The 27,114-nt window shown below is 53.6% G+C and overlaps 1 protein-coding gene across 2 annotated transcripts in view; it reads right to left on the reverse strand.

Moving 5' to 3' along the window:
- The window catches only part of LOC139272801 (uncharacterized), a 97,037-nt gene extending 70,313 nt beyond the window's left edge, over positions 1-26,724 (reverse strand). Inside the window, exons 1-6 of one of the 2 annotated variants that reach the window (XM_070888909.1) lie at positions 26,479-26,724; positions 18,580-18,726; positions 14,417-14,527; positions 13,176-13,232; positions 10,261-10,416; positions 8,461-8,583 (exon numbers count right to left, since the gene is read on the reverse strand). In XM_070888909.1, the coding sequence (XP_070745010.1) occupies positions 8,461-8,583; positions 10,261-10,416; positions 13,176-13,232; positions 14,417-14,527; positions 18,580-18,720 (588 nt within the window). In that variant the 5' untranslated portion in view covers positions 18,721-18,726; positions 26,479-26,724. Of the gene's footprint in view, positions 1-8,460; positions 8,584-10,260; positions 10,417-13,175; positions 13,233-14,416; positions 14,528-18,579; positions 18,730-26,478 lie in introns of both variants that reach the window. The other variant, XM_070888908.1, reaches the window with a different exon arrangement.
- Positions 26,725-27,114: the final 390 nt, after the last annotated feature.

The following is a 27,114-nucleotide window of genomic DNA, read 5'->3' on the forward strand; positions in this document are numbered from 1 at the left end:
GAGTGTGTGTGGGAGTGTGTGTGTGTGTGGGAGTGTGTGTGGGAGTGTGTGTGGGAGTGTGTGTGGGAGTGTGTGGGAGTGGGTGGGAGTGTGTGTGGGAGTGGGAGTGTGTGTGGGAGTGTCTGTGCGAGTGTGTGTGGGAGTGTGTGTGGGAGTGTGGGAGTGTGTGTGGGAGTGTGTGGGAGTGTGTGTGTGGGAGTGGGAGTGTGTGGGAGTGTGTGGGAGTGTGTGTGTGTGTGGGAGTGTGTGTGGGAGTGTGTGGGGAGTGTATGTGTGTGGGAGTGTGTGTGGGAGTGGGAGTGTGTGTGTGTTGGAGTGGGAGTGTATGGGAGTGTGTGTGTGGGAGTGTGTGGGGGAGTGTGAATGTGTGTGTGTGTGGGAGTGTGTGTGTGGGTGGGAGTGTGTGTGGGGGAGTGTGTGGGGGAGTGTGAGTGTGTGTGTGTGTGTGTGTGGGGGAGTGTGTGTGTGTGTGTGTGTGTGTGTGTGTGTGTGAGTGTGTGGGGGAGTGTGTGTGTGTGAGTGTGTGTGTGTGTGTGTGTGTGTGGGGGGGAGTGTGTGTGTGTGTGTGTGTGTGTGTGTGTGTGAGTGTGTGTGTGTGTGAGTGTGTGTGTGTGGTGTGTGTGTGGGGGAGTGTGTGTGTATGTGTGTGGGGGAGTGTGTGTGTGTGTGTGTGTGTGTGGGGGAGTGTGTGTGTGTGTGTGTGTGTGGGAGTGTGTGTGGGAGTGTGTGTGGGAGTGTGTGTGGGAGTGTGTGTGGGAGTGTGTGTGGGGGAGTGTGTGTGGGGGTGTGTGTGGGGAGCATGAGCAAAGGGGGTAAAGGCTGCAATGTTTCTTTGGGCAGAGAAAACAAGCAGTGAAACAGGCAAAGCCTGCTTGTGATTGGAGGGGGCCCACAAGATGTGGTGGAATTGACCAGCTGGAGGAGCTTGCGTTGTCATTGGTGGGACATCGGCACATTCCAAACACGAATGTTTCTGCTTATCCGGTGCTACCCCAGGGTAAGGCCACACTCATCTCTGGTGTCAGCAACGCTCATGGCATGAAGGTACATGCAATGTTAAGGCACTCGCGGTTGGTCGCAGACTGTGTCGCCCATTATTGGTGTGGCCATGTAGGGATGGGATAATGTGAGATGGAACGGCTCACATCTCACTTTCACCCCCTCCGCCCCCAGAATGAAATGTACCAGAGCTGCCCCAATGAACTCCATCTCTCCTCTCTCCCAACCAGCCAAGGTGTGATTGTTCCCGCTCACACTGACCCCTCCCTTCCCGATCTCCCGATCGTTCCCGCTCACACTGCTACCTCCCTTCCCGATCTCCCGATCGATCCCACTCCCTCCCTTCCCTCCCGATCTCCCGATCAATCCCGCTCACACTGACCCCTCCCTTCCCAATCTACCGATCGATCCCGCTCACACTGACCCCTCCCTTCCCGCTCTCCCGATCGATCCCACTCACACTGCTCCCTCCCTTCCCGATCTCCAGATCGATCCCACTCCCTCCCTTCCCTCCCAATCTCCCGATCGATCCCGCTCACACTGACCCCTCCCTTCCCGATCTACCGATCGATCCCGCTCACACTGACCCCTCCCTTCCCGATCTCCCGATCGATCCCACTCACACTGCTCCCTCCCTTCCCGATCGATCCCACTCCCTCCCTCCCTCCCGATCTCCCGATTAATCCCACTCACACTGCTCCCTCCCTTCCCGATCTCCCGATCGATCCCGCTCCCTCCCTCCCTCCCGATCGATCCCGCTCACACTGACCCCTCCCTTCCCGATCTGCCGATCGATCCCGTTCACACTGATCCCTCCCTTCCCGATCTCCCGATCGATCCCACTCCCTCCCTCCCGATCTCCCGATCGATCCCACTCACACTGCTCCCTCCCTTCCCTCCCTCCCGATTGATCCCACTCACACTGCTCCCTCCCTTCCCTCCCTCCCGATCAATCCCACTCACACTGCTCCCTCCCTTCCCGATCTCCCGATCGATCTCACTCCCTCCCTCCCTCCCAATCTCCCGATCGATCCCGCTCACACTGACCCCTCCCTTCCCGATCTCCCGATCGATCCCACTCACACTCCCTCCCTCCCTTCCCGCCCTCCCGATTCAAGCCGCTAATACTGAGGCCTCCCGCCCGATGTGCGATCGATCGCTGGCCCACTGCCGCCCAGCTCAGACCTGCTTTTCCACAGTGCTCCTTCTGGCGGGCACTAGATCAGCAGGAGTGCAGCAAAGGTGATCGAAATGGCCATCAACAGACACCCGACAATGGCGGACGGGACACTGCGATGTGGGCAGAACCCTTTACCCACCAATCTCCCGCCGGGCCCGTCCTCGGCAGGAGATGGGCGCTTCCTGAGGGATCGCCCAGGAAACCGCCATTTCGGGCGGGATCTCAGCGGCTGTGGGCGGGACATCGATGAAAGTCGGCCCCTGTGTATTCATTCTTTAAATGCTAGCCGTTGCTCATCTACCGCCACAGCTCTTAATGTCGTTTCCCAACCTACCTTTGCCAACTCTCCCCTCGAACAGACGTCGTTTCCTTTGTTTAGATTTCAGACCCTCGCTTCGGATTTAACTGAATCACTTTCAAACTGAATTCTATCATATTATGGTCACTCTTCCCTCAGAACCCCTTTACTACGAGCTCATTAATTAACCATTTCTCATTGGACAATACTCGATGGGAAATTTCCCGAACCTCGTTGGTTCCTCAACGTTCCGATCTGGAAAACCATCTTGTACACCTTCCATGAATCTGTCCTCCACACTCTTACTGCAAGTTTGGTTTGCCCAGTCTCTATGTAGATTAAAGTCCCCAAATATTACTGTATTACCCTTGTTACATGCACCTCTAATTTCCCTGATTTATGCTGTGCAATACACTACCACCACTGTTCGGGGATCTATAAACAACTCCCGCCAATGTTTCCTGCCCCTTGCTGTTCCTTAGTTCCACCCAAACTGATTCTCCGTCTTGATTTTCTGAGCCAAGATCCTATCTGTCTACTATCTGTATCCCATCCTTTATGCCAGTTCATCGGATATATTCAAGAGGGAGTTAGATGTGGCACTTACGGCTAATGGGATCAAGGGGTATGGAGAGAAAGCAGGAATGGGGTACTGAGGTTGCATGTTCAGCCATGAACTCATTGAATGTTGGTGCAGGCTCGAAGGGCCGAATGGCCTACTCCTGCACCTATTTTCTATGTTTCTATGTTTCCATTTTACCTATCTCTTCTAAAAGTTAAGTACTTTGGCACATTTAGTTCCCAGCCTTAGCCAGTTTGCAACCACGTCTCCGTAATGGCTAGTCGATCAAACCGATTCATTTCTATCTGAGCTATTAATTCATCTAATTTTGTTGCAAATGCTTCACGCATTCAGATACAGTGCCTTTAGCTTTGACTTTTTTCAATTTCCCCTGATGTCACCTTAGTCACTGATGCCCTATTACCTTTGTTACTCTCTGTCCCTTCTGTTATATGGGTGATGCCTGTGTGTGTGCACATTCAGAGGCTGAACTGCAGGGTATAGTCAATGTATTCACTGAGGCATATGAAAGCATGGGTCTTACGCTTAACATCCGTAAGACAAAGGGCCTCCACCAGCCTGTCCTCGCCGCACAGCACTGCCCCCCAGTCATCAAGATCCACGGCGCGGCCCTGGACAACGTGGACCATTTCCCATATCTCGGGAGCCTCTTATCAACAAAGGCAGACACTGATGCGGAAATTCAGCATCACCTCCAGTGCACCATTACAGCCTTCGAACTTCTGAGGAAAAAAGTGTTTGAAGACCAGGCCCTCAAATCTACCACCAAGCTCATGGTCTACAGGGCTGTAGTGATACCTGCCCTCCTGTATGGATCTGAGGCATGGACGATGTATAGAAGGCACCTCAAGTCGCTGGAGATATATCACCAATGATGTCTCCGCAAGATCCTGCAAATCGCCTGGGAGGACAGACGCACCAACATCAGTGTCCTCGACCAGGCTAACATCCCCAGTACTGACCACACTCGATCAGCTTCGCTGGGCAGGCCACATAGTTCACATGCCAGATACGAGACTTCCTAAACAAATGCTTTATGCGGAGCTCCTCCATGGCAAACGAGCCAAAGAAGGTCAGTGGAAACGTTACAAGGACACCCTCAAAGCCTCCCGGGTAAAGTGCGACATCACCACTGACACCTGGGAGACCCTGGCCGCAGACCGCCCGAGGTGGAGAAAGTCCATCCGGGAGGGTGTTGACTTCTTCGAGTCTCAACACACAGAGTGTGAAGAGGTCGAGCGCAGGCAGCGGAAGGAGCGCGCGGCAAACCAGCCCCACCCACCCCCTCCCCTCGCCGAATGTCTGTCCCACCTGTGACAGGGTCTGTGGCTCTCGTATCGGACTGTTCAGCCGTCGAAGGACTCACTTTGGGAGTGGAAGCAAGTCCTCCTCGATTCCGAGGGACTGCCCATGATATGCAGACTATAGATATGCTCTCTGTGTAGTCACTGTATAGTTGCATAAGATGGAGACGTGTTACCTGGTGTACTATCAATAATATTTACACTGTGTATATACTACGCTGGCACCACTAGAGGGTGCAACTGGTGGAGACCGGGGTTTCCTGCCGCTGTGGCAGAGGCTGTCCACCAGAGGGCACTGCGGTGGGAGACCTGAGGGTCACCTGCATAGGTGTGCAGGGCCCAGTATAAAAGGCTGCTCACCATGCTTGTGCCTCACTCTGGAGTTACAAATAAAGGGCGAAGGTCACTACAGTTTGAGTACAACACATTGCCTCGGGGAGTCATTCATAAGTGCATTACAGACATTACTGACCCGATCTGCTTATTATTTTACCCAAAACTCTGCTTTGCTCTGGATCCTTGACATTTCTCTTGCAGCTTTTAAATTTGCTCTTTCCTGAATTCTCCCACCCGGCCTTCATTCGTTTAAAGCCCTGTCGACTGCCCGAGTTATTCACCGGGACACTGGTTCCAGTCCGGTTTACATGGAGCCAGTCCCAACGGAACAGCTCCCTTGAGCCCCAGTACTGGTACCAATGCCCCACGGAGCAAAACCCCTGCCTCCCATACGAGCCTTTGAGCCACGCAGTTGACCGATGCACATTGGCAGTGACTGAGGGAACAAATCAAAGGTTATTACCATTGAGGTCCTGCTTTTTAATTGGGACCCCAAATCCTCAAACTCTCTCAGCAGAACCTCATTCCTAGTTCGACCGATGTCGTTGTTTTCCACATGGACCATGACAACTGGATTTTCGCTTTCCCACTCCGTTCTTCTCCTGCCCCGGGAGTGTTTGATGGGACGGTGTAGAGGGAGCTTTACTCTGTATCTAACCCCGTGCTGTACCTGCCCTGGGAGTGTTTGATGGGACAGTGTAGGGGGAGCTTTACTCTGTATCTAACCCCGTGCTGTACCTGCCCTGGGAGTGTTTGATGGGACAGTGTGGAGGGAGCTTTACTCTGTATCTAGCCCCGTGCTGTACCTGCCCTGGGAGTGTTTGATGGGACAGTGTAGAGGGAGCTTTACTCTGTATCTAACCCGTGCTGTACCTGCCCTGGGAGTGTTTGATGGGACAGTGTAGGGGGAGCTTTACTCTGTATCTAACCCCGTGCTGTACCTGCCCTGGGAGTGTTTGATGGGACAGTGTAGAGGGAGCTTTACTCTGTATCTAACCCGTGGTGTACCTGCCCTGGGAGTAGAAACATAGGAACATAGAAAATAGGAGCAGGAGTAGGCCATTTGGCCCTTCTAGCCTGCACCGCCATTCAATGAGTTCATGGCTGAACATGCAACTTCAGTACCCCATTCCTACTTTCTCCCCATACCCCTTGATCCCCCGAGTAGTAAGGACTTCATCTAACTCCTTTTTGAATATATTTAGTGAATTGGCCTCAACAACTTTCTGTGGTAGAGAATTCCACAGGTTCACCACTCTCTGGGTGAAGAAGTTTCTCCTCATCTCGGTCCTAAATGGCTTACCCCTTATCCTTAGACTGTGACCCCTGGTTCTGGACTTCCCCAACATTGGGAACATTCTTCCTGCATCTAACCTGTCTAAACCAGTCAGAACTTTAAATGTTTCTATGAGATCCCCTCTCATTCTTCTGAACTCCAGTGAATACAAGCCCAGTTGATCCAGTCTTTCTTGATAGGTCAGTCCCACCATCCCAGGAATCAGTCTGGTGAACCTTCGCTGCACTCCCTCAATAGCAAGAATGTCCTTCCTCAAGTTAGGAGACCAAAACTGTACACAATACTCCAGGTGTGGCCTCACCAAGGCCCTGTACAACTGCAGCAACACCTCCTTGCCCCTGTATTCAAATCCCCTCGCTATGAAGGCCAACATGCCATTTGCTTTCTTAACCGCCTGCTGTACCTGCATGCCAACCTTCAATGACTGATGTACCATGACACCCAGGTCTCGTTGCACCTCCCCTTTTCCTAATCTGGCACCATTCAGATAATAGTCTGTCTCTCTGTTTTTACCACCAAAGTGGATAACCTCACATTTATTCACATTATACTTCATCTGCCACGCATTTGCCCACTCACCTAACCTATCCAAGTCACTCTGCAGCCTCATAGCATCTTCCTCGCAGCTCACACTGCCACCCAACTTAGTGTCATCCGCAAATTTGGAGATACTACATTTAATCCCCTTGTCTAAATCACTAATGTACAATGTAAACAGCTGGGGCCCCAGCACAGAACCTTGCGGTACCCCACTAGTCACTGCCTGCCATTCTGAAAAGTACCCATATACTCCTAATCTTTGCTTCCTGTCTGACAACCAGTTCTCAATCCACGTCAGCACACTACCCCCAATCCCATGTGCTTTAACTTTGCACATTAATCTCTTGTGTGGGACCTTGTCGAAAGCCTTCTGAAAGTCCAAATATACCACATCAACTGGTTCTCCCTTGTCCACTCTACTGGAAACATCCTCAAAAAATTCCAGAAGATTTGTCAAGCATGATTTCCCTTTCACAAATCCATGCTGACTGAGACCTATTATGTCACCTCTTTCCAAATGCGCTGCTATGACATCCTTAATAATTGATTCCATCATTTTACCTACTACTGAGGTCAGGCTGACCGGTCAATAATTCCCTGTTTTCTCTCTCCCTCCTTTTTTAAAAAGTGGGGTTACATTGGCTACCCTCCACTCCATAGGAACTGATCCAGAGTCAATGGAATGTTGGAAAATGACTGTCAATGCATCCACTATTTCCAAGGCCACCTCCTTAAGTCCTCTGGGATGCAGACCATCAGGCCCTGGGGATTTATCGGCCTTCAATCCCATCAATTTCCCCAACACAATTTCCCGACTAATAAGGATTTCCCTCAGTTCCTCCTTCTTACTGGACCCTCTGACCCCATTCACATCCGGAAGGTTGTTTGTGTCCTCCTTAGTGAATACCGAACCAAAGTACTTGTTCAATTGGTCTGTCATTTCTTTGTTTCCCGTTATGACTTCCCCTGATTCTGACTGCAGGGAACCTACGTTTGTCTTTACTAACCTTTTTCTCTTTACATATCTATAAAAGCTTTTGCAGTCCGTGTTAATGTTCCCTGCAAGCTTCTTCTCGTACTCCAGTTTCCCTGCCCTAATCAAACCCTTTGTCCTCCTCTGCTGAGTTCTAAATTTCTCCCAGTCCCCGGGTTCGCTGCTATTTCTGGCCAATTTGTATGCCACTTCCTTGGCTTTAATACTATCCCTGATTTCCCTAGATAGCCACGGTTGAGCCACCTTCCCTTTTTTATTTTCACGCCAGACAGGAATGTACAATTGTTGTAGTTCATCCATGCGGTCTCTAAATGTCTGCCATTGCCCATCCACTGTCAACCCCTTAAGTATCATTCGCCAATCTATCCTAGCCAATTCACGCCTCATACCTTCAAAGTTACCCTTCTTTAAGTTCTGGACCATGGTCTCTGAATTAACTGTTTCATTCTCCATCCTAATGTAGAATTCCACCATATTATGGTCACTCTTCCCCAAGGGGCCTCGCACAATGAGATTGCTAATTTGATGGAACAGTGCAGAGGGAGCTTTACTCTGTATCTAACCCCCTGTACCTGCCCTGGGAGTGTTAGATGGGACAGTGTAGAGTGAGCTTTACTCTGTATCTAACGCCGTGCTGTCCCTGCCCTGGGAGTGTTTGATGGGACAGTGTAGAGTGAGCTTTACTCTGTATCTAACCCCGTGCTGTACCTGCCCTGGGAGTGTTTGATGGGACATTGTAGAGGGAGCTTCACTCTGTATCTAACCCCGTGCTGTACCTGCCCTGGGAGTGTTTGATGGGACAGTGTAGAGGGAGCTTTACTCTGTATCTAACCCCGTGCTGTACCTGTCTTTGGAGTATTTCACGGGACACTGTGCAATCAATCAATCAATGTGATCAATTTAAACAAATGAATGAGAAATAGTCTAACCTGATCCAGTTCTGGGTTCCAGGAGCAAAGGACGTCACAGAGACTGATGGACAGGATGACGCATAGCATCATCCCAAATAATGTCAGGAGGTAGAAGGCAGGAACAAAACTAACCAGTGTCCTCTGTGAAGAAAGCAATCGTTACGTCAGCATTGAATGTATACTTCATTACATAGTAACAGGAGGAGGCCCATTTAGCCCCTCGAGCCTGTTACACAGGAACAGGAGGAGGCCCATTCAGCCCCTCGAGGCTGTTACACAGGAACAGGAGGAGGCCCATTCAGCCCCTCGAGCCTGTTACACAGGAACAGGAGGAGGCCCATTCAGCCCCTCGAGCCTGTTACACAGGAACAGGAGGAGGCCCATTCAGCCCCTCGAGCCTGTTACACAGGAACAGGAGGAGGTCTATTCATAGGATATATGGCACAGAAACAGGCCATTCGGCCCAACCAGTCTATGACGGTGTTTATGCCCCACTCGAGCCTCCTCCCGTCTTCCCGCATTTAGATTTATCAGCATAACCCTCTATTCCCTTCTCCCTCATATGTTTGTCCAGCCTCCCCTTAAATGCATCGATACTATTCGCCTCAACCACTCCCTGTGGCAGTGAGTTCCACATTCTCACCACTCTCCGGGTAAAGAAGTGTCTTCTGAATTCCCCATTGGACTATCACCCCAATCTGGTGTCATCGCAAATTTAGAAATTGTGTTTTTGATTCCAAAGTCTAAATCGTTAATATCAATTGTAAACAACAGTGGCCCCAGCACTGACCCTTGTGGAACACCACTGCCCACCTACTGTCACTGTGAATAGCTGCCCTTCACCCCGACTCTCTGCTTCCTGTCTTGCAACCAGCCAGCGATCCATTCTGCTACTTGTCCCCTGACTCCGCAGTCTCTGATCTTGTTCATTAGTCTATGATACATTATTCTATTATGGGTTACCTTATCCAAATCCTTTTGAAAATCTAGATAAATTATATCTGCTGTATTACCCTTGTCTACTCTCTCTGTTACCTCGTCAAAAAATTCAATGAGATTGGTCAAGCAAGACTTCCCCTTTTGAAATCCACGCTGACTATTCATCATTATATTTTTGGTTTTGAGATTATTTCCCTCAGTACTGCCCTTCCGACAGTGCAGCACTCCCTCAGTACTGCCCCTCCAACAGTGCAACACTCCCTCAGTACTGCCCTTCCCACAGTGCAGCGCTCCCTCAGTACTGCCCCTCCGACAGTGCAACACTCCCTCAGTACTGCCCTCCGACAGTGCAGCACTCCCTCAGTACTGCCCTCCGACAGTGCAGCACTCCCTCAGTACTGCCCCTCCAACAGCACAGCGCTCCCTCAGTACTGCCCCTCCGACAGTGCAGCACTCCCTCAGTACTGCCCCTCTGACAGTGCAGCACTCCCTCAGTACTGCCCCTCTGAAAGTGCAGCACTCCCTCAGTACTGCCCCTCTGACAGTGCAGCACTCCCTCAGTACTGCCCCTCTGAAAGTGCAGCACTCCCTCAGTACTGCCCCTCTGACAGTGCAGCGCTCCCTCAGTACTGCCCCTGCAACAGCACAGCGCTCCCTCAGTACTGCCCCTCCGACAGTGCAGCACTCCCTCAGTACTGCCCCTCTGACAGTGCAGCACTCCCTCAGTACTGCCCCTCTGACAGTGCAGCACTCCCTCAGTACTGCCCCTCTGACAGTGCAGGAAGCTCGAACTCACAACCTTTTGATTTAGGAAGCCCGAGAGAGAGAGAGAGAGTACGACCCACTGTGCTGACACCTAAACTTAAGGAAGTACCTTACCTGTTGCATCGCGATGTCAAAACATTTCTTGTCATATTGAGACCAGCTGCAGTGAAATATGCCCATCTTGTAATTGTTCAGATCCACCAGATAGATGATCAGCTGGACCCCGGTTACCATGGCACTGAGGACAGTACAGGCCAGACAGACCTTCAGCTACAAGAGACAGATCGCGGGTGTTAATGGTGTAAACAGCAGGACTCTGTCACAGCTCAATTACAGTCAGTGCGGCTGAAAGTCGGAGAGAGCAGGCAATCGTGTCCCTTCGTGCTGGCCCACAGTTAAAGAATGAAAGACTTGTATTTATATCGTACCTTACATGGTCTCAGGACGTCCCATCGTGCTTCACAGCCAATGAAGTACTTTTGAAACCTAGTCACTGTTGTAATGTAGGAAACTCGACAGGCAATGTTTGCACAGCAAGCTCCCACAGCAATGTGACAATGACCAGTTATCAGTTCTGTTCTGCAGTTTGAGCCATTATTATTGTCCAGGACACTGGGGAGAACTCCCTGCTCGTCTTCGAAATAGACCAATGGGATCTGTTACGTCCATCTGAGAGGGCAGACACGGTTTAGTGTCTCATCTGAAAGACGGCATCTCCGACAATGCAGCACTCCCTCAGTACTGCCCCTCCGACAATGCAGCACTCCCTCAGTACTGCCACTCCGACAGTGCAGCACTCCCTCAGTACTGCCCCTCCGACAGTGCAGCACTCCCTCAGTACTGCCCCTCCGACAATGCAGAACTCCCTCAGTACTGCCACTCCGACAGTGCAGCACTCCCTCAGTACTGCCCCTCCGACAGTGCAGCACTCTCTCATTACTGCCCCTCCGACAGTGCAGCACTCCCTCAGTACTGCCACTCCGACAGTGCAGCACTCCCTCAGTACTGCCCCTCTGACAGTGCAGCACTCCCTCAGTACTGCTCCTCCGACAGTGCAGCACTCCCTCAGTACTGCCCCTCCGACAGTGCAGCACTCCCTCAGTACTGCCCCACCAACAGTGCAGCACTCACTCAGTACTGCCCCTCCGACAGTGCAGCACTCCCTCAGTACTGCCCCACCGACAGTGCAGCGCTCCCTCAGTACTGCCCCTCTGACAGTGCAGCACTCCCTCAGTACTGCCCCACCGACAGTGCAGCGCTCCCTCAGTACTGCCCCTCCGACAGTGCAGCACTCCCTCAGTACTGCCCCTCCAACAGTGCAGCGCTCCCTCAGTACTGCCCCTCCGACAATGCAGCACTCCCTCAGTACTGCCCCTCCGACAGTGCAGCACTCCCTCAGTACTGCCCCTCCGACAGTGCAGCACTCCCCCAGTACTGCCCCTCCGACAGTGCAGCACTCCCCCAGTACTGCCCCTCCGACAGTGCAGCACTCCCCCAGTAATGCCCCTCCGACAGTGCAGCACTCCCCCAGTACTGCCCCTCCGACAGTGCAGCACTCCCCCAGTACTGCCACTCTGGCAGTTCGGGCAGGACCAACAGGAGAGGCGAGGTCGGGGCGAAGGAGCGGCGAGAGATTGTAGATAGATGTGTTCGGGGCCCAGGAGAGGCCTGAGTTCAGGTCCAGGGCCCCAGGGACAGCACTGGCCCGGCCCACACTGCGAGATGTGTGCCCTAGCTCCGTCCAGCAGAGCTGGTCTCCAGTGGTCCTGGTTAACCCTTGCCACTGGACCAAGACCTAGCTCTGTCAAGCCCCGTGTGGTGTCTGGTGTGTAATGGTCACCCCATGTTAAAAAAAAACATCCACAGGCATCTTCCACCCTTCAGGATGTAGTTCTGGATCCGGAATATTAGGTCCTTCATTGAAACACCTGTGAACTGGTCCCTTTTTGGCGTGGAAGCAAGTCAGCCTCGATACGAGGGACCGCCTGTGATGATGGTATTGTGCCCAAATCGCTGGAGTGGGACGTGGGCCCACGAGCTTGTGACTCAGAGCCGAGGGCACTCCCCATTGAGCCACAACACACACTGCGCCCGGTTGAGCCGATGCCCATTCCACTCGGCAGAAACATCGCAGGTACCTGCGGTTCCGTGGCCCCATGCGAAATTGATTGTCACCCCAGGATTTGGGATGGAGGGGTACGGGAGGGCCGAGGGGGGGGGTGTGGGGGGGGGGGACAGATGTGTAAGAGCTGATTCCGACAGGCAGACAGCAGTCTCAAACTGTGGCAGATCTGGGTCCCAAATGTTTGTACCCGGGACACGGTCAGTCAGTTTCAGTGGTTTGCCAATGTTGATCATCGGAACATGTCTTCGAGACGGACCAACAAAGGGCCAGTGGACTGATCCCCGGGAGGAGAGACGGAGTGGATTGGGCCCATACTCTCTGGAGGTTAGAGGTATGAGAGGTGATCTCATTGAAACATATAAGGTTCTGAGGGGGATTGAGGGGGTAGACGCTGAGAGGATGATTCCCCGGAGCTGGAGACCCCAGGACCAGGGCTCACAGTCTCAGGATAAGGGCTCGGCCATTTAGGACAGAGAGAGGAGGAATTTCTTCGCTCATGGGGTGGTGAATCTTTGGAGTTCTCTGCCCCAGAGGGCAGTGGAGGCTCAGTGGTTGAGTATATTCAAGGCTGAGGTGGATAGATTTTGGGACTCTCGGGGAATCGAGGGATGTGGAGAAGCTGGAGGTGAGGTGAATGATCAGCCGTGACCTTATTGAATGGCGGAGCAGGCTCGAAGGGCTCAATGGCCCACTCCTGCTCCTCTTTCTTCTGCTCTTCAAGGGGGAGTCGCTCCGTCGGGAGCCCCCTGTGTAAATGATTGTGGATCGGGAATGCCGAGACTGTGGAACATTCAGACACTGGCGCGGCCCAAATGACCACATGTCACCGACACCAAACCTGCCACGTGAGCCAGCCGGCAAAGCTCACCGCGGCAACACAGTAACAGTTACTGGCTCTACTCACCAGCACTCTGCGTGGGTTCTTTTCACTCACAATCGCGAGGGAGCCGGAAATACTCAGCTGTGAACAAGAATGAGCCGTTAACACAGCGACTGGACACAAAGGGCCTTGAGACGGTGAAGATTAGTGTTCCCAGTGACCAATGCACAGGCAGACTTTTCATACATTGCCCTGAGTAACAGATACGTTCAGTTTCTCCCCCTCGCCCACCAGCCTGAAGGTGCTGCATCCGGCTGGAAAGCGAGTCCGTGAGATTGGTTTTTAAATCCATTCCCGGGATGTGGGGGGGCGCTGGCAAGGCCCAGCGTTTATTGGCCATCCCTCGTTGCCCTGGAGACGGTGGCGGTGAGCTGCGTATAACCGAGCGGCTCGCTGGGCCGTTTCAGAGGGCAGTTCAGAGTCAACCACACTGCTGTGGGTCTGGAGTCACGTATAGGCCCAGACCGGGTAAGGACGGTAGATTTCCTTCCCCAAAGGACGTGAGTGAACCAGATGGGTTTTTAACCACAATCCGATCGTGTCATGCTCACCATTACTGATACTGGCGGTTTATTCCAAATTCATTCACTCCACTGAATTTAAATTCCCCAGCTGCCGGGGCGGGATTTGAAATCATGTCTCCGGATCAGCTGGCATGGATACGATGGGCCGAAATGGCCTCCTTCCGTGTTATAAATTTCAATAACATAACCACTATGCTCCCGTTGTGAGAGTCTGTGTGTGTATGTGAGAGTGAGTGAGTGAGTGAGTATGTGTGTGAGTGTGTGTGTGTGTGTGTATGTGAGTGTGTGGGTGTGTATCAGTGTGTGAGTGTGTGGGTGTGTATCAGTGTGTGTGTGTGTATGCGTGCGTGTGTGTGTGTGTCAGTGTGAGTGTCAGTGTGTGTGTGCGTGTGTTTTTGAGTGATTGAGTGTGGGAGTGTGTGCGAATGAGTGTGAGTGTGAGAGTGTAAGGGAGTGTGTGTGGGAGTGAGTAAGTGTGTGTGGGAGTGAGTGTGGGAGTGAGTAATTGTGTGTGTTTTTCCACGGTTGCACGATAGGCGTCTGACATGAACAAGATCAGACCCAGCTGTGATGCCCCCCATGGTCAAACAGTCTGCACTGTGCGCACGGTCCAGATTCAGACACAAAGTAAACCCCACCCAGCCGAGATGTCAACTGTGATTTCTCCAGTCCGGGCCACCAGGAAATTGCAGATAAAAGATCAACGATTTATTTAAAAAAGGTAAACAAAACAGTACTCACCAATACAGCAGCGTAAAGGGGAGCCCCAGTCTCAGTCACCACTGGGGTCAGTGATTTGACGAGCGGAACCGCAGTTACACCCAGAATTATTCCCAACATCATCAGAGCAACCTGGAAGTGAAGGAGTGATCAGGAATAGCCCAGACAGACAGGTATGATCTACACAGGGTCCCGTTAACAGAGGAACAGGAGGTGGCCCATTCAGCCCCTCGAGCCTGTTACACAGGAACAGGAGGAGGCCCATTCAGCCCCTCGAACCTGTTACATAGGAACAGGAGGAGGCCGATTCAGCCCCTCGAGCCTGTTACACAGGAACAGGAGGAGGCCCATTCAGCCCCTCGAGCCTGTTACACAGGAACAGGAGGAGGCCCATTCAGCCCCTCGAGCCTGTTACAAAGGAACAGGAGGAGGCCCATTCAGCCCCTCGAGCCTGTTACACAGGAACAGCAGGAGACCCATTCAGCCCCTCGAGCCTGTTACACAGGAACAGGAGGAGGCCCATTCAGCCCCTCGAGCCTGTTACACAGGAACAGGAGGAGGCCCATTCAGCCCCTCGAGCCTGTTACAAAGGAACAGGAGGAGGCCCATTCAGCCCCTCGAGCCTGTTACACAGGAACAGGAGGAGGCCCATTCAGTCCCTCGAGCCTGTTACACAGGAACAGGAGGAGGCCCATTCAGTCCCTCGAGCCTGTTACACAGGAACAGCAGGAGGCCCATTCAGCCCCTTGTCCCTGTTTCACCATACAATTAGATCATGGCAGATCTGAACATTAACTCCATTAACCCGCCTTGGTTCTGAAAGCCTTAATCCCCTTGCCTAACAATCCCAGCCTTGTAAGCACCATTTGACCCCCAGTCTCAGCAGCTGATTGGGGGAGAGAGTTCCCGATTCCCACTGCCCTTTGTGTGAAGAAGTGTTTCCTGACATCACCCCTGAACGTCCTGGCTCAAATTGTAAAGTCATGTCCACTTGTTCCGAACACCACTCCCACCGACCCTGTGAAATATTCCCTCTCCACCGACCCGAGCAGTTTCTTAAATCATCTTAAACACCTCGGTTAGATGGTGAGGGCATTTGTTATATCCAAGCAGACATACAAGGCCTTGGTTTAATGACCCATCTGAAAGCAGCACTCCCTCAGTACTGCCCCTCCGACAGTGCAGCACTCCCTCAGTACTGCCCCTCCGACAGTGCAGCACTCCCTCAGTACTGCCCCTCCGACAGTGCAGCACTCCCTCAGTACTGCCCCTCCGACAGTGCAGCACTCCCTCAGTACTGCCCCTCCGACAGTGCAGCACTCCCTCAGTACTGCCCCTCCGACAGTGCAGTGCTCCCTCAGTACTGCCCCTCCGACAGTGCGGCACTCCCTCAGTACTGCCCCTCCGACAGTGCAGCACTCCCTCAGTACTGCCCCTCCGACAGTGCGGCACTCCCTCAGTACTGCCCCTCCGACAGTGCAGCACTCCCTCAGTACTGCCCCTCCGACAGTGCGGCACTCCCTCAGTACTGCCCCTCCGACAGTGCAGCACTCCCTCAGTACTGCCCCTCCGACAGTGCAGCATTCCCTCAGTACTGCCCCTCCGACAGTGCAGCACTCCCTCAGTACTGCCCCTCCGACAGTGCAGCACTCCCTCAGTACTGCCCCTCCGACAGTGCAGCACTCCCTCAGTACTACCCCTCCGACAGTGCAGCACTCCCTCAGTACTGCCCCTCCGACAGTGCAGCGTTCCCTCAGTACTGCCCCTCCGACAGTGCAGCACTCCCTCAGTACTACCCCTCCGACAGTGCAGCACTCCCTCAGTACTGCCCCTCCGACAGTGCAGCATTCCCTCAGTACTGCCCCTCCGACAGTGCAGCACTCCCTCAGTACTGCCCCTCTGACAGTGCGTCTCTCCCTCAGTACTGCCCCTCCGACAGTGCAGCGCTCCCTCAGTACTGCCCCTCCGACAGTGCAGCACTCCCTCAGTACTGCCCCTCCGACAGTGCGGTGCTCCATCAGTACTGACCCTCCGACAGTGCAGCACTCCCTCAGTACTGCCCCTCTGACAGTGCAGCACTCCCTCAGTACTGCCCCTCCGACAGTGCAGCACTCCCTCAGTACTGCCCCTCCGACAGTGAGGTGGTCTGCAGTGCAGCGAAAGAGACACACACAGAGACAGAGAGACAGAAAAAGTGAGAGAGAGATAAAGAGAGAAAGAGAGAGAGAGGGAGGGAGTGAGCGAGAGACAGAGGGATAGAGAGACAGGGAGGGAGCAATAGAGAGACAGAGAGAGAGAGACAGATAGAGAGACAGAGACTGATCGAGGAAGAGACAGAGAGAGAGAGAGAATGAGAGAGAGAGAGTGAGTGAGCCAGAGAGACAGGGAGTGAGAGAGAGAAACAGAGAGAGAGAGATAGAGAGAGAGAGAGATAGAGTGAGAGAGGGAGTGGGCGAGACAGAGGGAGAGAGACAGAGAGAGACAGGGAGTGAGCGAGAAAGAGACAGAGAGAGAGAGAGAGACAGAGAGCGAGAGTGAGAGAGAGACAGAGAGAGAGGCAGGGAGCGAGCGAGAGAGAGGGATAGAGAGACGGAGAGAGACAGGAAGTGAGCGAGAGAGAAAGAGAGAGAGAGACAGGGAGTGAATGAGAGAGAGAGAGAGACACAGGGAGTGAGCGAGAGAATGATAGAGAGAGAGCAAGAGAGAGAGACAGGGAATGAGCGAGTTAGAGACAAAGACAGATAGAGAGAGACAGGGAGTGAGAGAGAGGCAGAGAGAGAGTTGGAGAGAGACAGATAGAGACAGAGAGAGAGAGAGAGAGAGAGACAGAGAGTGAGCAAGAAAGAGAGAGAGAGAGAGAAAGAGAGACAGGGAGTGAGCGAGAGAGAGTCAGAGAGATGGAGAGACAGAGAGTGAGCAAGAAAGAGAGAGAGAGAGACAGGGAGAGAGAGAGACAGAGTGAGCGAGAGAGAGAGAGAGACAGGGAGCGAGGCAGAGAGAGAGGGAGAGGGGGCCAGACAGGGGGTCAGAGAGGGAGAGAGAGACGGAGAGGGAGAGAGACAGGGAGTGGGTGAGAGACAGAGAGAGAGAGAGAAAGAGACAGGGAGTGAGCAAGAGAGAGCGAGCGAGAGAGTGAGCGAGAGAGAGACAGGGAGTGAGCGAGAGAGTGCGAGAGAGTGAGTGAGAGAGAGAGAGACAGGGAGCGAGGCAGAGAGAGAGAGAGAGAGAGAGACAGGGAGTGAGACAGAGAGAAAGAGGGAGAGGAGGACAGAGAGGGGGACAGAGAGGGAGAGAGAGAGAGAGAGACAGGGAATGGGTGAGAGACAGAGAGAGAGAGAGAGAGCGACAGGGAGTGAGTGAGAGTGAGCGAGAGAGTGAGCGAGTGAGAGACAGGGAGTGAGCGAGAGAGCGTGAGAGAGTGAGTGAGAGAGTGAGCGAGAGAGTGAGTGAGAGAGAGAGATATAGAGAGAGACGGAGTGAGCGAAAGAATGACAGAGGGAGAGAGAGAGAAACAGGAAGAGAGCGAGCGAGAGAGAGACAGAGAGAGAGAGAGACAGAGAGAGACAGACAGACAAAGAGTGAGCAAGAGAGGCAGAGAGAGAGAGGGAGACAGGGAGAGAGAGACAGGGAGAGAGAGACAGAGAGACAGAGAGACAGAGAGCGACGGAGAGAGAGAGACAGACAGAGAGTGAGCAAGAGAGAGAGAGAGACAGGGAGAGAGCGACAGAGTGACAGAGAGAGAGAGACAGGGAGAGAGACAGTGAGCGACGGAAAGAGAGAGAGAGACAGAGACAGAAAGAGAGTGAGCAAGAGAGGCAGAGAGAGAGAGACAGACAGGGAGAGAGAGAGAGACAGACAGAGAGTGAGCAAGAGAGGCAGAGAGAGAGAGAGAGAGACAGACAGAGAGTGAGCAAGAGAGGCAGAGAGAGAGAGAGAGAGAGAGACAGACAGAGAGTGAGCAAGAGAGGCAGAGAGAGAGAGAGAGAGACAGACAGACAGAGAGTGAGCAAGAGAGGCAGAGAGAGAGAGAGACAGACAGACAGACAGAGAGTGAGCAAGAGAGGCAGAGAGAGAGAGAGTGACAGAGAGAGAGAATATAACTCTCAGCAGAGTTTTGGACCAGGAACTCCCAGGTGTCAGTTGCACTTTATCAGGGAACCAGGAGAGATAAAGGTGAATCATACGCCTAGTGCTTTCGGCTCGCTGCTCCTGAACGTCTGCAGAGCGTCTGGGATCTTGCTGTGCGCTGCGGTGGGGACAGTCGGTGTTGGTGCAGGTTGGGAGGTCCTGCCCCCTCCTGTGGGTGTCCGCGGTGTTGCCATCATGACTTCCTGCTGGGGGCAAAACACAGGGTTGGAGAATGCTGTGCCTGATCTTATCACTGGCCCATCATTTCTTCACTTAAACCCATCACCGTGGGCGGGCTGTAAAACCCGGCTGTGGATTGGCTAGTGCCTGTCCACCAATCTCCTCCATCCCCATAACCCAGCGTCCCATTTAATGGCCTTTTACACTCCAGGTGCTGCTTTTATAAGAGAAAGAAAAGATCTCCTATTTATATAGCAATGTTCACCACCTCAGGACATCCCAAAGTGTGTCACAACCAGGGAAGTACTTTTAAAGTCACTGTTGTAATATAGGAACACATGGTGGATCAATTTGTGCACAGCAAACTCCCACAAACAGCAAAGTGATCAATGACCGGGTAATGTTAGTCACAGTCTTTATAATTACACAGAGGTAATGCAGTGTTCCGGTATTAATATTAACATTACTGTTCCCTCGAAATTATAGGATCACAGGAACAGGAGGAGGACCATTCAGTCCCTCGAGCCTGTTACACAGGAACAGGAGGAGATCCATTCAGTTCCTCGAGCCTGTTACACAGGAACAGGAGGAGGCCCATTCAGTCCCTCGAGCCTGTTACACAGGAACAGGAGGAGGCCCATTCAGCCTCTCGAGTCTCTTACACAGGAACAGGAGGAGGTCCATTCAGCCCCTCGAGTCTGTTACACAGGAACAGGAGGAGGACCATTCAGTCCCTCGAGCCTGTTACACAGGAACAGGAGGAGATCCATTCAGTTCCTCGAGCCTGTTACACAGGAACAGGAGGAGGACCATTCAGTCCCTCGAGCCTGTTACACAGGAACAGGAGGAGATCCATTCAGTTCCTCGAGCCTGTTACACAGGAACAGGAGGTGGCCCATTCAGTCCCTCGAGCCTGTTACACAGGAACAGGAGGAGGCCCATTCAGCCCCTCGAGTCTGTTACACAGGAACAGGAGGAGGTCCATTCAGCCCCTCGAGCCTGTTACACAGGAACAGGAGGAGGCCCATTCAGTCCCTCGAGCCTGTTACATAGGAACAGGAGGAGGCCCATTCAGTCCCTCGAGCCTGTTACACAGGAACAGGAGGAGATCTATTCAGTTCCTCGAGCCTGTTACACAGGAACAGGAGGAGGCCCATTCAGTCCCTCGAGCCTGTTACACAGAAACAGCAGGAGGCCCATTCAGCCCCTCGAGTCTGTTACACAGGAACAGGAGGAGGTCCATTCAGCCCCTCGAGCCTGTTACACAGGAACAGGAGGAGGCCCATTCAGTCCCTCGAGCCTGTTACACAGGAACAGGAGGAGGCCCATTCAGCCCCTCGAGTCTGTTACACAGGAACAGGAGGAGGTTCATTCAGCCCCTCGAGCCTGTTACACAGGAACAGGAGGAGGCCCATTCAGTCCCTCGAGCCTGTTACACAGGAACAGGAGGAGGCCCATTCAGCCCCTCGAGTCTGTTACAAAGGAACAGGAGGAGGTCCATTCAGCCCCTCGAGTCTGTTACACAGGAACAGGAGGAGGACCATTCAGTCCCTCGAGTCTGTTACACAGGAACAGGAGGAGGTCCATTCAGCCCCTCCAGTCTGTTACACAGGAACAGGAGGAGGACCATTCAGTCCCTCGAGCCTGTTACACAGGAACAGGAGGAGATCCATTCAGTTCCTCGAGCCTGTTACACAGGAACAGGAGGAGGCCCATTCAATCCCTCGTGCCTGTTACACAGGAACAGGAGGAGGCCCATTCAGTCCCTCGAGCCTGTTACACAGGAACAGGAGGAGGACCATTCAGCCCCTCGAGCCTGTTACACAGGAACAGGGGGAGATCCATTCAGTCCCTCGAGCCTGTTACACAGGAACAGGAGGAGGCCCATTCAGTCCCTCGAGCCTGTTACACAGGAACAGGAGGAGATCCATTCAGCTCCTCGAGCCTGTTACACAGGAATAGGAGGAGGCCCATTCAGCCCCTCGAGCCTGTTACACAGGAACAGGAGGAGGCCCATTCAGTCCCTCGAGCCTGTTACACAGGAACAGGAGGAGGCCCATTCAGCCCCTCGAGTCTGTTACACAGGAACAGGAGGAGGCCCATTCAGCCCCTCGAGCCTGTTACACAGGAACAGGAGGAGGCTCATTCAGTCCCTCGAGTCTGTTACACAGGAACAGGATGAGGCCCATTCAGTCCCTCGAGTCTGTTACACAGGAACAGGATGAGGCCCATTCAGCCCCTCGAGCTGTTACACATAACAGGAGGAGGCCCATTCAGTCCCTCGAGCCTGTTACACAGGAACAGCAGGAGGCCCATTCAGTCCCTCGAGCCTGTTACACAGGAACAGGAGGAGGCCCATTCAGTCCCTCGAGCCTGTTACACAGGAACAGGAGGAGGCCCATTCATTCCCTCGAGCCTGTGACACACGAACAGGAGGAGGCCCATTCAGCCCCTCGAGCCTGTTACACAGGAACAGGAGGAGGCCCATTCAGTCCCTCGAGCCTGTTACACAGGAACAGGAGGAGGCCCATTCAGCCCCTCGAGCCTGTTACACAGCAACAGGAGGAGGCCTATTCAACCCCTCGAGCCTGTTACCCAGGAACAGGAGGAGGCCTATTCAACCCCTCGAGCCTGTTACTCAGGAACAGGAGGAGGCCCATTCAGTCCCTCGAGCCTGTTACACAGGAACAGGAGGAGGTCCATTCAGCCCCTCGAGTCTGTTACACAGGAACAGGAGGAGGACCATTCAGTCCCTCGAGCCTGTTACACAGGAACAGGAGGAGATCCATTCAGTTCCTCGAGCCTGTTACACAGGAACAGGAGGAGGACCATTCAGTCCCTCGAGCCTGTTACACAGGAACAGGAGGAGATCCATTCAGTTCCTCGAGCCTGTTACACAGGAACAGGAGGAGGCCCATTCAGTCCCTCGAGCCTGTTACACAGGAACAGGAGGAGGCCCATTCAGCCCCTCGAGTCTGTTACACAGGAACAGGAGGAGGCCCATTCAGCCCCTCGAGCCTGTTACACAGGAACAGGAGGAGGCTCATTCAGTCCCTCGAGTCTGTTACACAGGAACAGGATGAGGCCCATTCAGTCCCTCGAGTCTGTTACACAGGAACAGGATGAGGCCCATTCAGCCCCTCGAGCTGTTACACATAACAGGAGGAGGCCCATTCAGTCCCTCGAGCCTGTTACACAGGAACAGGAGGAGGCCCATTCAGTCCTTCGAGCCTGTTACACAGGAACAGGAGGAGGCCCATTCAGTCCCTCGAGCCTGTTACACAGGAACAGGAGGAGGCCCATTCATTCCCTCGAGCCTGTGACACACGAACAGGAGGAGGCCCATTCAGCCCCTCGAGCCTGTTACACAGGAACAGGAGGAGGCCCATTCAGTCCCTCGAGCCTGTTACACAGGAACAGGAGGAGGCCCATTCAGCCCCTCGAGCCTGTTACACAGCAACAGGAGGAGGCCTATTCAACCCCTCGAGCCTGTTACCCAGGAACAGGAGGAGGCCTATTCAACCCCTCGAGCCTGTTACCCAGGAACAGGAGGAGGCCCATTCAGTCCCTCGAGCCTGTTACACAGGAACAGGAGGAGGCCCATTCAGCCCCTCGAGTCTCTTACACAGGAACAGGAGGAGGTCCATTCAGCCCCTTGAGTCTGTTACACAGGAACAGGAGGAGGACCATTCAGTCCCTCGAGCCTGTTACACAGGAACAGGAGGAGATCCATTCAGTTCCTCGAGCCTGTTACACAGGAACAGGAGGAGGACCATTCAGTCCCTCGAGCCTGTTACACAGGAACAGGAGGAGATCCATTCAGTTCCTCGAGCCTGTTACACAGGAACAGGAGGTGGCCCATTCAGTCCCTCGAGCCTGTTACACAGGAACAGGAGGAGGCCCATTCAGCCCCTCGAGTCTGTTACACAGGAACAGGAGGAGGTCCATTCAGCCCCTCGAGCCTGTTACACAGGAACAGGAGGAGGCCCATTCAGTCCCTCGAGCCTGTTACATAGGAACAGGAGGAGGCCCATTCAGTCCCTCGAGCCTGTTACACAGGAACAGGAGGAGATCTATTCAGTTCCTCGAGCCTGTTACACAGGAACAGGAGGAGGCCCATTCAGCCCCTCGGGCCTGTTACACAGGAACAGGAGGAGGCCCATTCAGCCCCTCGAGTCTGTTACACAGGAACAGGAGGAGGTCCATTCAGCACCTCGAGCCTGTTACACAGGAACAGGAGGAGGCCCATTCAGTCCCTCGAGCCTGTTACACAGGAACAGGAGGAGGCCCATTCAGCCCCTCGGGCCTGTTACACAGGAACAGGAGGAGGCCCATTCAGCCCCTCGAGTCTGTTACACAGGAACAGGAGAGGTCCATTCAGCCCCTCGAGCCTGTTACACAGGTACAGGAGGAGGCCCATTCAGTCCCTCGAGCCTGTTACACAGGAACAGGAGGAGGCCCATTCAGCCCCTCGAGTCTGTTACACAGGAACAGGAGGAGGTCCATTCAGCCCCTCGAGTCTGTTACACAGGAACAGGAGGAGGACCATTCAGTCCCTCGAGTCTGTTACACAGGAACAGGAGGAGGTCCATTCAGCCCCTCGAGTCTGTTACACAGGAACAGGAGGATGTCCATTCTGCCCCTCGAGCCTGTTACACAGGAACAGGAGGAGGCCCATTCAGTCCCTCGAGCCTGTTACACAGGAACAAGAGGAGGACCATTCAGCCCCTCGAGCCTGTTACACAGGCACAGGGGGAGATCCATTCAGTCCCTCGAGCCTGTTACACAGGAACAGGAGGAGGCCCATTCAGTCCCTCGAGCCTGTTACACAGGAACAGAAGGAGATCCATTCAGCTCCTCGAGCCTGTTACACAGGAATAGGAGGAGGCCCATTCAGCCCCTCGAGCCTGTTACACAGGAACAGGAGGAGATCCATTCAGTCCCTCGAGCCTGTTACACAGGAACAGGAGGAGGCCCATTCAGTCCCTCGAGCCTGTTACACAGGAACAGGAGGAGATCCATTCAGCCCCTCGAGCCTGTTACACAGGAACAGGAGGAGGCTCATTCAGCCCCACGAGCCTGTTACACAGGAACAGGAGGAGGCCCATTCAGCCCCTCGAGCCTGTTACACAGGAACAGGAGGAGGCTCATTCAGTCCCTCGAGTCTGTTACACAGGAACAGGATGAGGCCCATTCAGTCCCTCGAGTCTGTTACACAGGAACAGGATGAGGCCCATTCAGCCCCTCGAGCTGTTACACAGGAACAGGAGGAGGCCCATTCAGTCCCTCGAGCCTGTTACACAGGAACAGGAGGAGGCCCATTCAGTCCCTCGAGCCTGTTACACAGGAACAGGAGGAGGCCCATTCAGTCCCTCGAGCCTGTTACACAGGAACAGGAGGAGGCCCATTCAGCCCCTCGAGCCTGTTCCACAGCAACAGGAGGAGGCCTATTCAACCCCTCGAGCCTGTTACCCAGGAACAGGAGGAGGCCTATTCAACCCCTCGAGCCTGTTACCCAGGAACAGGAGGAAGCCCATTCAGCCCCTCGAGCCTGTTACATAGGAACAGGAGGAGGCCCATTCAGCCCCTCGAGCCTGTTCCGCCATTCAATGAGATCGTGGCTGATCCGATTTTGCCCTCAATTCCACTTTCCTGGCTGTTCCCCACAACAACACCTTGTATTTATACAGTGCCTTTATCGTAGTAAAATGTCCCAAGGTGCTTCACAGCGTTGTTCCAGACAAACAGATAAATTCGACATGGAACCACATAAGAAGAAATTACAGCAGATGACCAAAAGCTTGGTTAAAGAGGTAGGTTTTAAGGAGCGTCTTAACCCTTGTCTCCCTTATCGCTCAAAGATCTGTCTATCTCCACCTTAAATATATTCAATGACCCAGCCTCCACAGCTCTCTGGGGCAGAGAATTCCACAGATTTACAACCCTCTGAGAGAAGAAATTCCTCCTCATCTCAGTTTTAAATGGGCGGCCCCTTCTTCTGAGACTATGCCCCCTAGTTCTAGATTCCCCCACGAGGGGAAACATCCTCTCTGCATCCACCCTGTCGAGCCCCCTCAGTATCTTATAAGTTTCAAGAAGATTGTCATGTATCTTACATTATTATATATAACTGTATCCTAACATGCTATACATGACTATAATAAGATATGACCTGTAACCACCAGCATACCTTACCACCGGGGGTGCACTTGCAAGAGACAGTATATGAGGACAGGTCTCAGGCAAGTGCAGCATTCCAGAACTGTGAAATAAAAGGTGCAGGTCCAGAGTGACCTTGACTTCACTCCATGCCTCGTGTGAATCTGTACTGAGGGGACAGGACTTTACAAAGGTCACCTCTCATTCCTCTGAACTCCAATGTGTAGAGGCCCAACCTACTCAACCTTTCCTCATAAGTCAACCCCTCATCTCCGGAATCAACCAAGTGAACCTTCTCTGAACTGCCCCCAATGCAAGTATATCCCTCCTTAAATACGGAGACCAAAACTGTACGCAGTACTCCAGGTGTGGCCTCACCAATACCCTGTACAGGTGTAGCAGGACTTCTCTGCTTTTATACTCTATCCCCCATGTAATAAAGGCCAACATTCCATTTGCCTTCCTGATCACTTGCTGTACCAACATACTAACTTTTTGTGCTCCCCTCCCTACTGAAACAATTTTCAGGTTCCCATCCCCCTGCCAAGCTAGTTTAAACCCTCCCCAACAGCACTAGCAAACCCCCCCCCCACCCTGCGAGGATATTGGTCCCGGCTCTGTTGAGGTGTAACCCGTCCGGTTTGTACAGGTCCCACTTTCCCCCAGAAGTGGTCCCAATGTCCCAGGAAACGAAAGCCCCCCCTTCCTGCACCATCTCTCCAGCCACGTCGCCATCTGCTCTATCCTCCTGTTTCTGTACTCGCTAGCCCGAGGTACCGGGAGTAATCCGGAGATTACAACCTCTGAGGTCCTGCTTTCTAATCTCTCTCCTCGCTCCCTAAACTCTGCCTGCAGGACCTCATCCCTCTGTCTACCCATGTCATTGGTCCCGATATGGACCATGATCTCCGGCTGTTCACCCTCCCCCCAGAATGCCCTGGAGCCGCTAGGTGACCTCCTGGACCTGGTACCTGGGAGACAACATCCCATCCTGGAGTCACATCTGCGGCCGCAGAAACACCAGTCTGTTCCCCTGACTATTGTATCCCCTACCACTATAGATCTTCCATTCTTCTTCCTCCCCCCTGTGCAGCTGAGCCACCCGTGGTGCCGTGGACTTGGCTCTGGCTGCACTCCCCAGAGCCACCATCGCCCTCACTGGTACTCAGAACAGAGTACCGGTTGGAGAGCGAGATGGACTCGGGACTCCTGCACTACCTGCCTGGTCCTCCTCTTCTGTCCGGTGGTCACCCACTCTCTCTCTGCCTGCACACCCTAAAGCTGCGGGGTGAGCACCTCTAGAAACGTGCTATCCACAAGCTCTCAGTCTCACGGACACACCGCAGTGATTCCAGACGCTGCTCAAGCTCCTAAACACACAGCTCGACTTGGTGCAGCTGAAGACATCTCCTGCACATGTGGGCATCCCGACTGCACAAAGCATCCAGGATTTGCCACAGGATGCGCAATCCATGGGACTGGGCTATCCTGCCATCCCTCGAGTTACAATCGGAACTATCAGCAAAAATAAACTGTAAACCTGAGCAAAACACACCCAACAACTACTCAGCAATCGGCTGCTTTAATTGAGCTTTATTTAAAGACTAAGAACTCACTGAACAGAGAACAACACTCGCCGATCAACGACTCCCCAACTCTGACGTCCCTTTGGGATGTTGCCCGTGGAATCTCTGCCTCAGCTCCCTCGCAGGTCCGCTGCCTCTGTGAAATATTTCACAACTATTTTTAAATCAACCTTCCCCTCTTCTCCGAGCTCCCACTCTTTCCAAACTCCCGAATAAAGCACTCGGTTTAACTCCACGCCGTTTTAAGAACTCTCTGTGCAGGGGAGAGAGAGGGGTGAGGGGGGGAGAGGGGGAAGAGAGAGGGAGGGGGGGGAGAGAGAGGAGGGAGGGGGGGGAGAGAGAGGGGGGGAGAGGGGGGATGGGGGGAGAGAGAGGGGAGGGGGGAGAGAGAGGAGAGAGGGGGGGGGAGGAGAGGAGGAGGGAAGGGGGGGGGAGAGAGAGGAGAGAGGGGAGGGGGGCAGAGGGGGGGGGGGAGGGGGGGAAGGGAGAGGAGGGATGGGGAGGGGGAGGGAGAGAGAGTGAGGTGGGAGGGGGACGAGAGAGGAGGGAGGGGGAGGAGAGAGAGGGGGAGGGGAGGAGGACAGGGGTGGGAAGAAGGGGGAGGTGGGGGGAGTGAGGGGGAGGGGGGGGAAGACGGAGCAGTAAGGGGGGGGGGAGGAGAGTGCG

This window comes from Pristiophorus japonicus, chromosome 9 (genome assembly GCF_044704955.1).
Source record: "Pristiophorus japonicus isolate sPriJap1 chromosome 9, sPriJap1.hap1, whole genome shotgun sequence".
Lineage (NCBI taxonomy): Eukaryota > Metazoa > Chordata > Chondrichthyes > Pristiophoridae > Pristiophorus > Pristiophorus japonicus.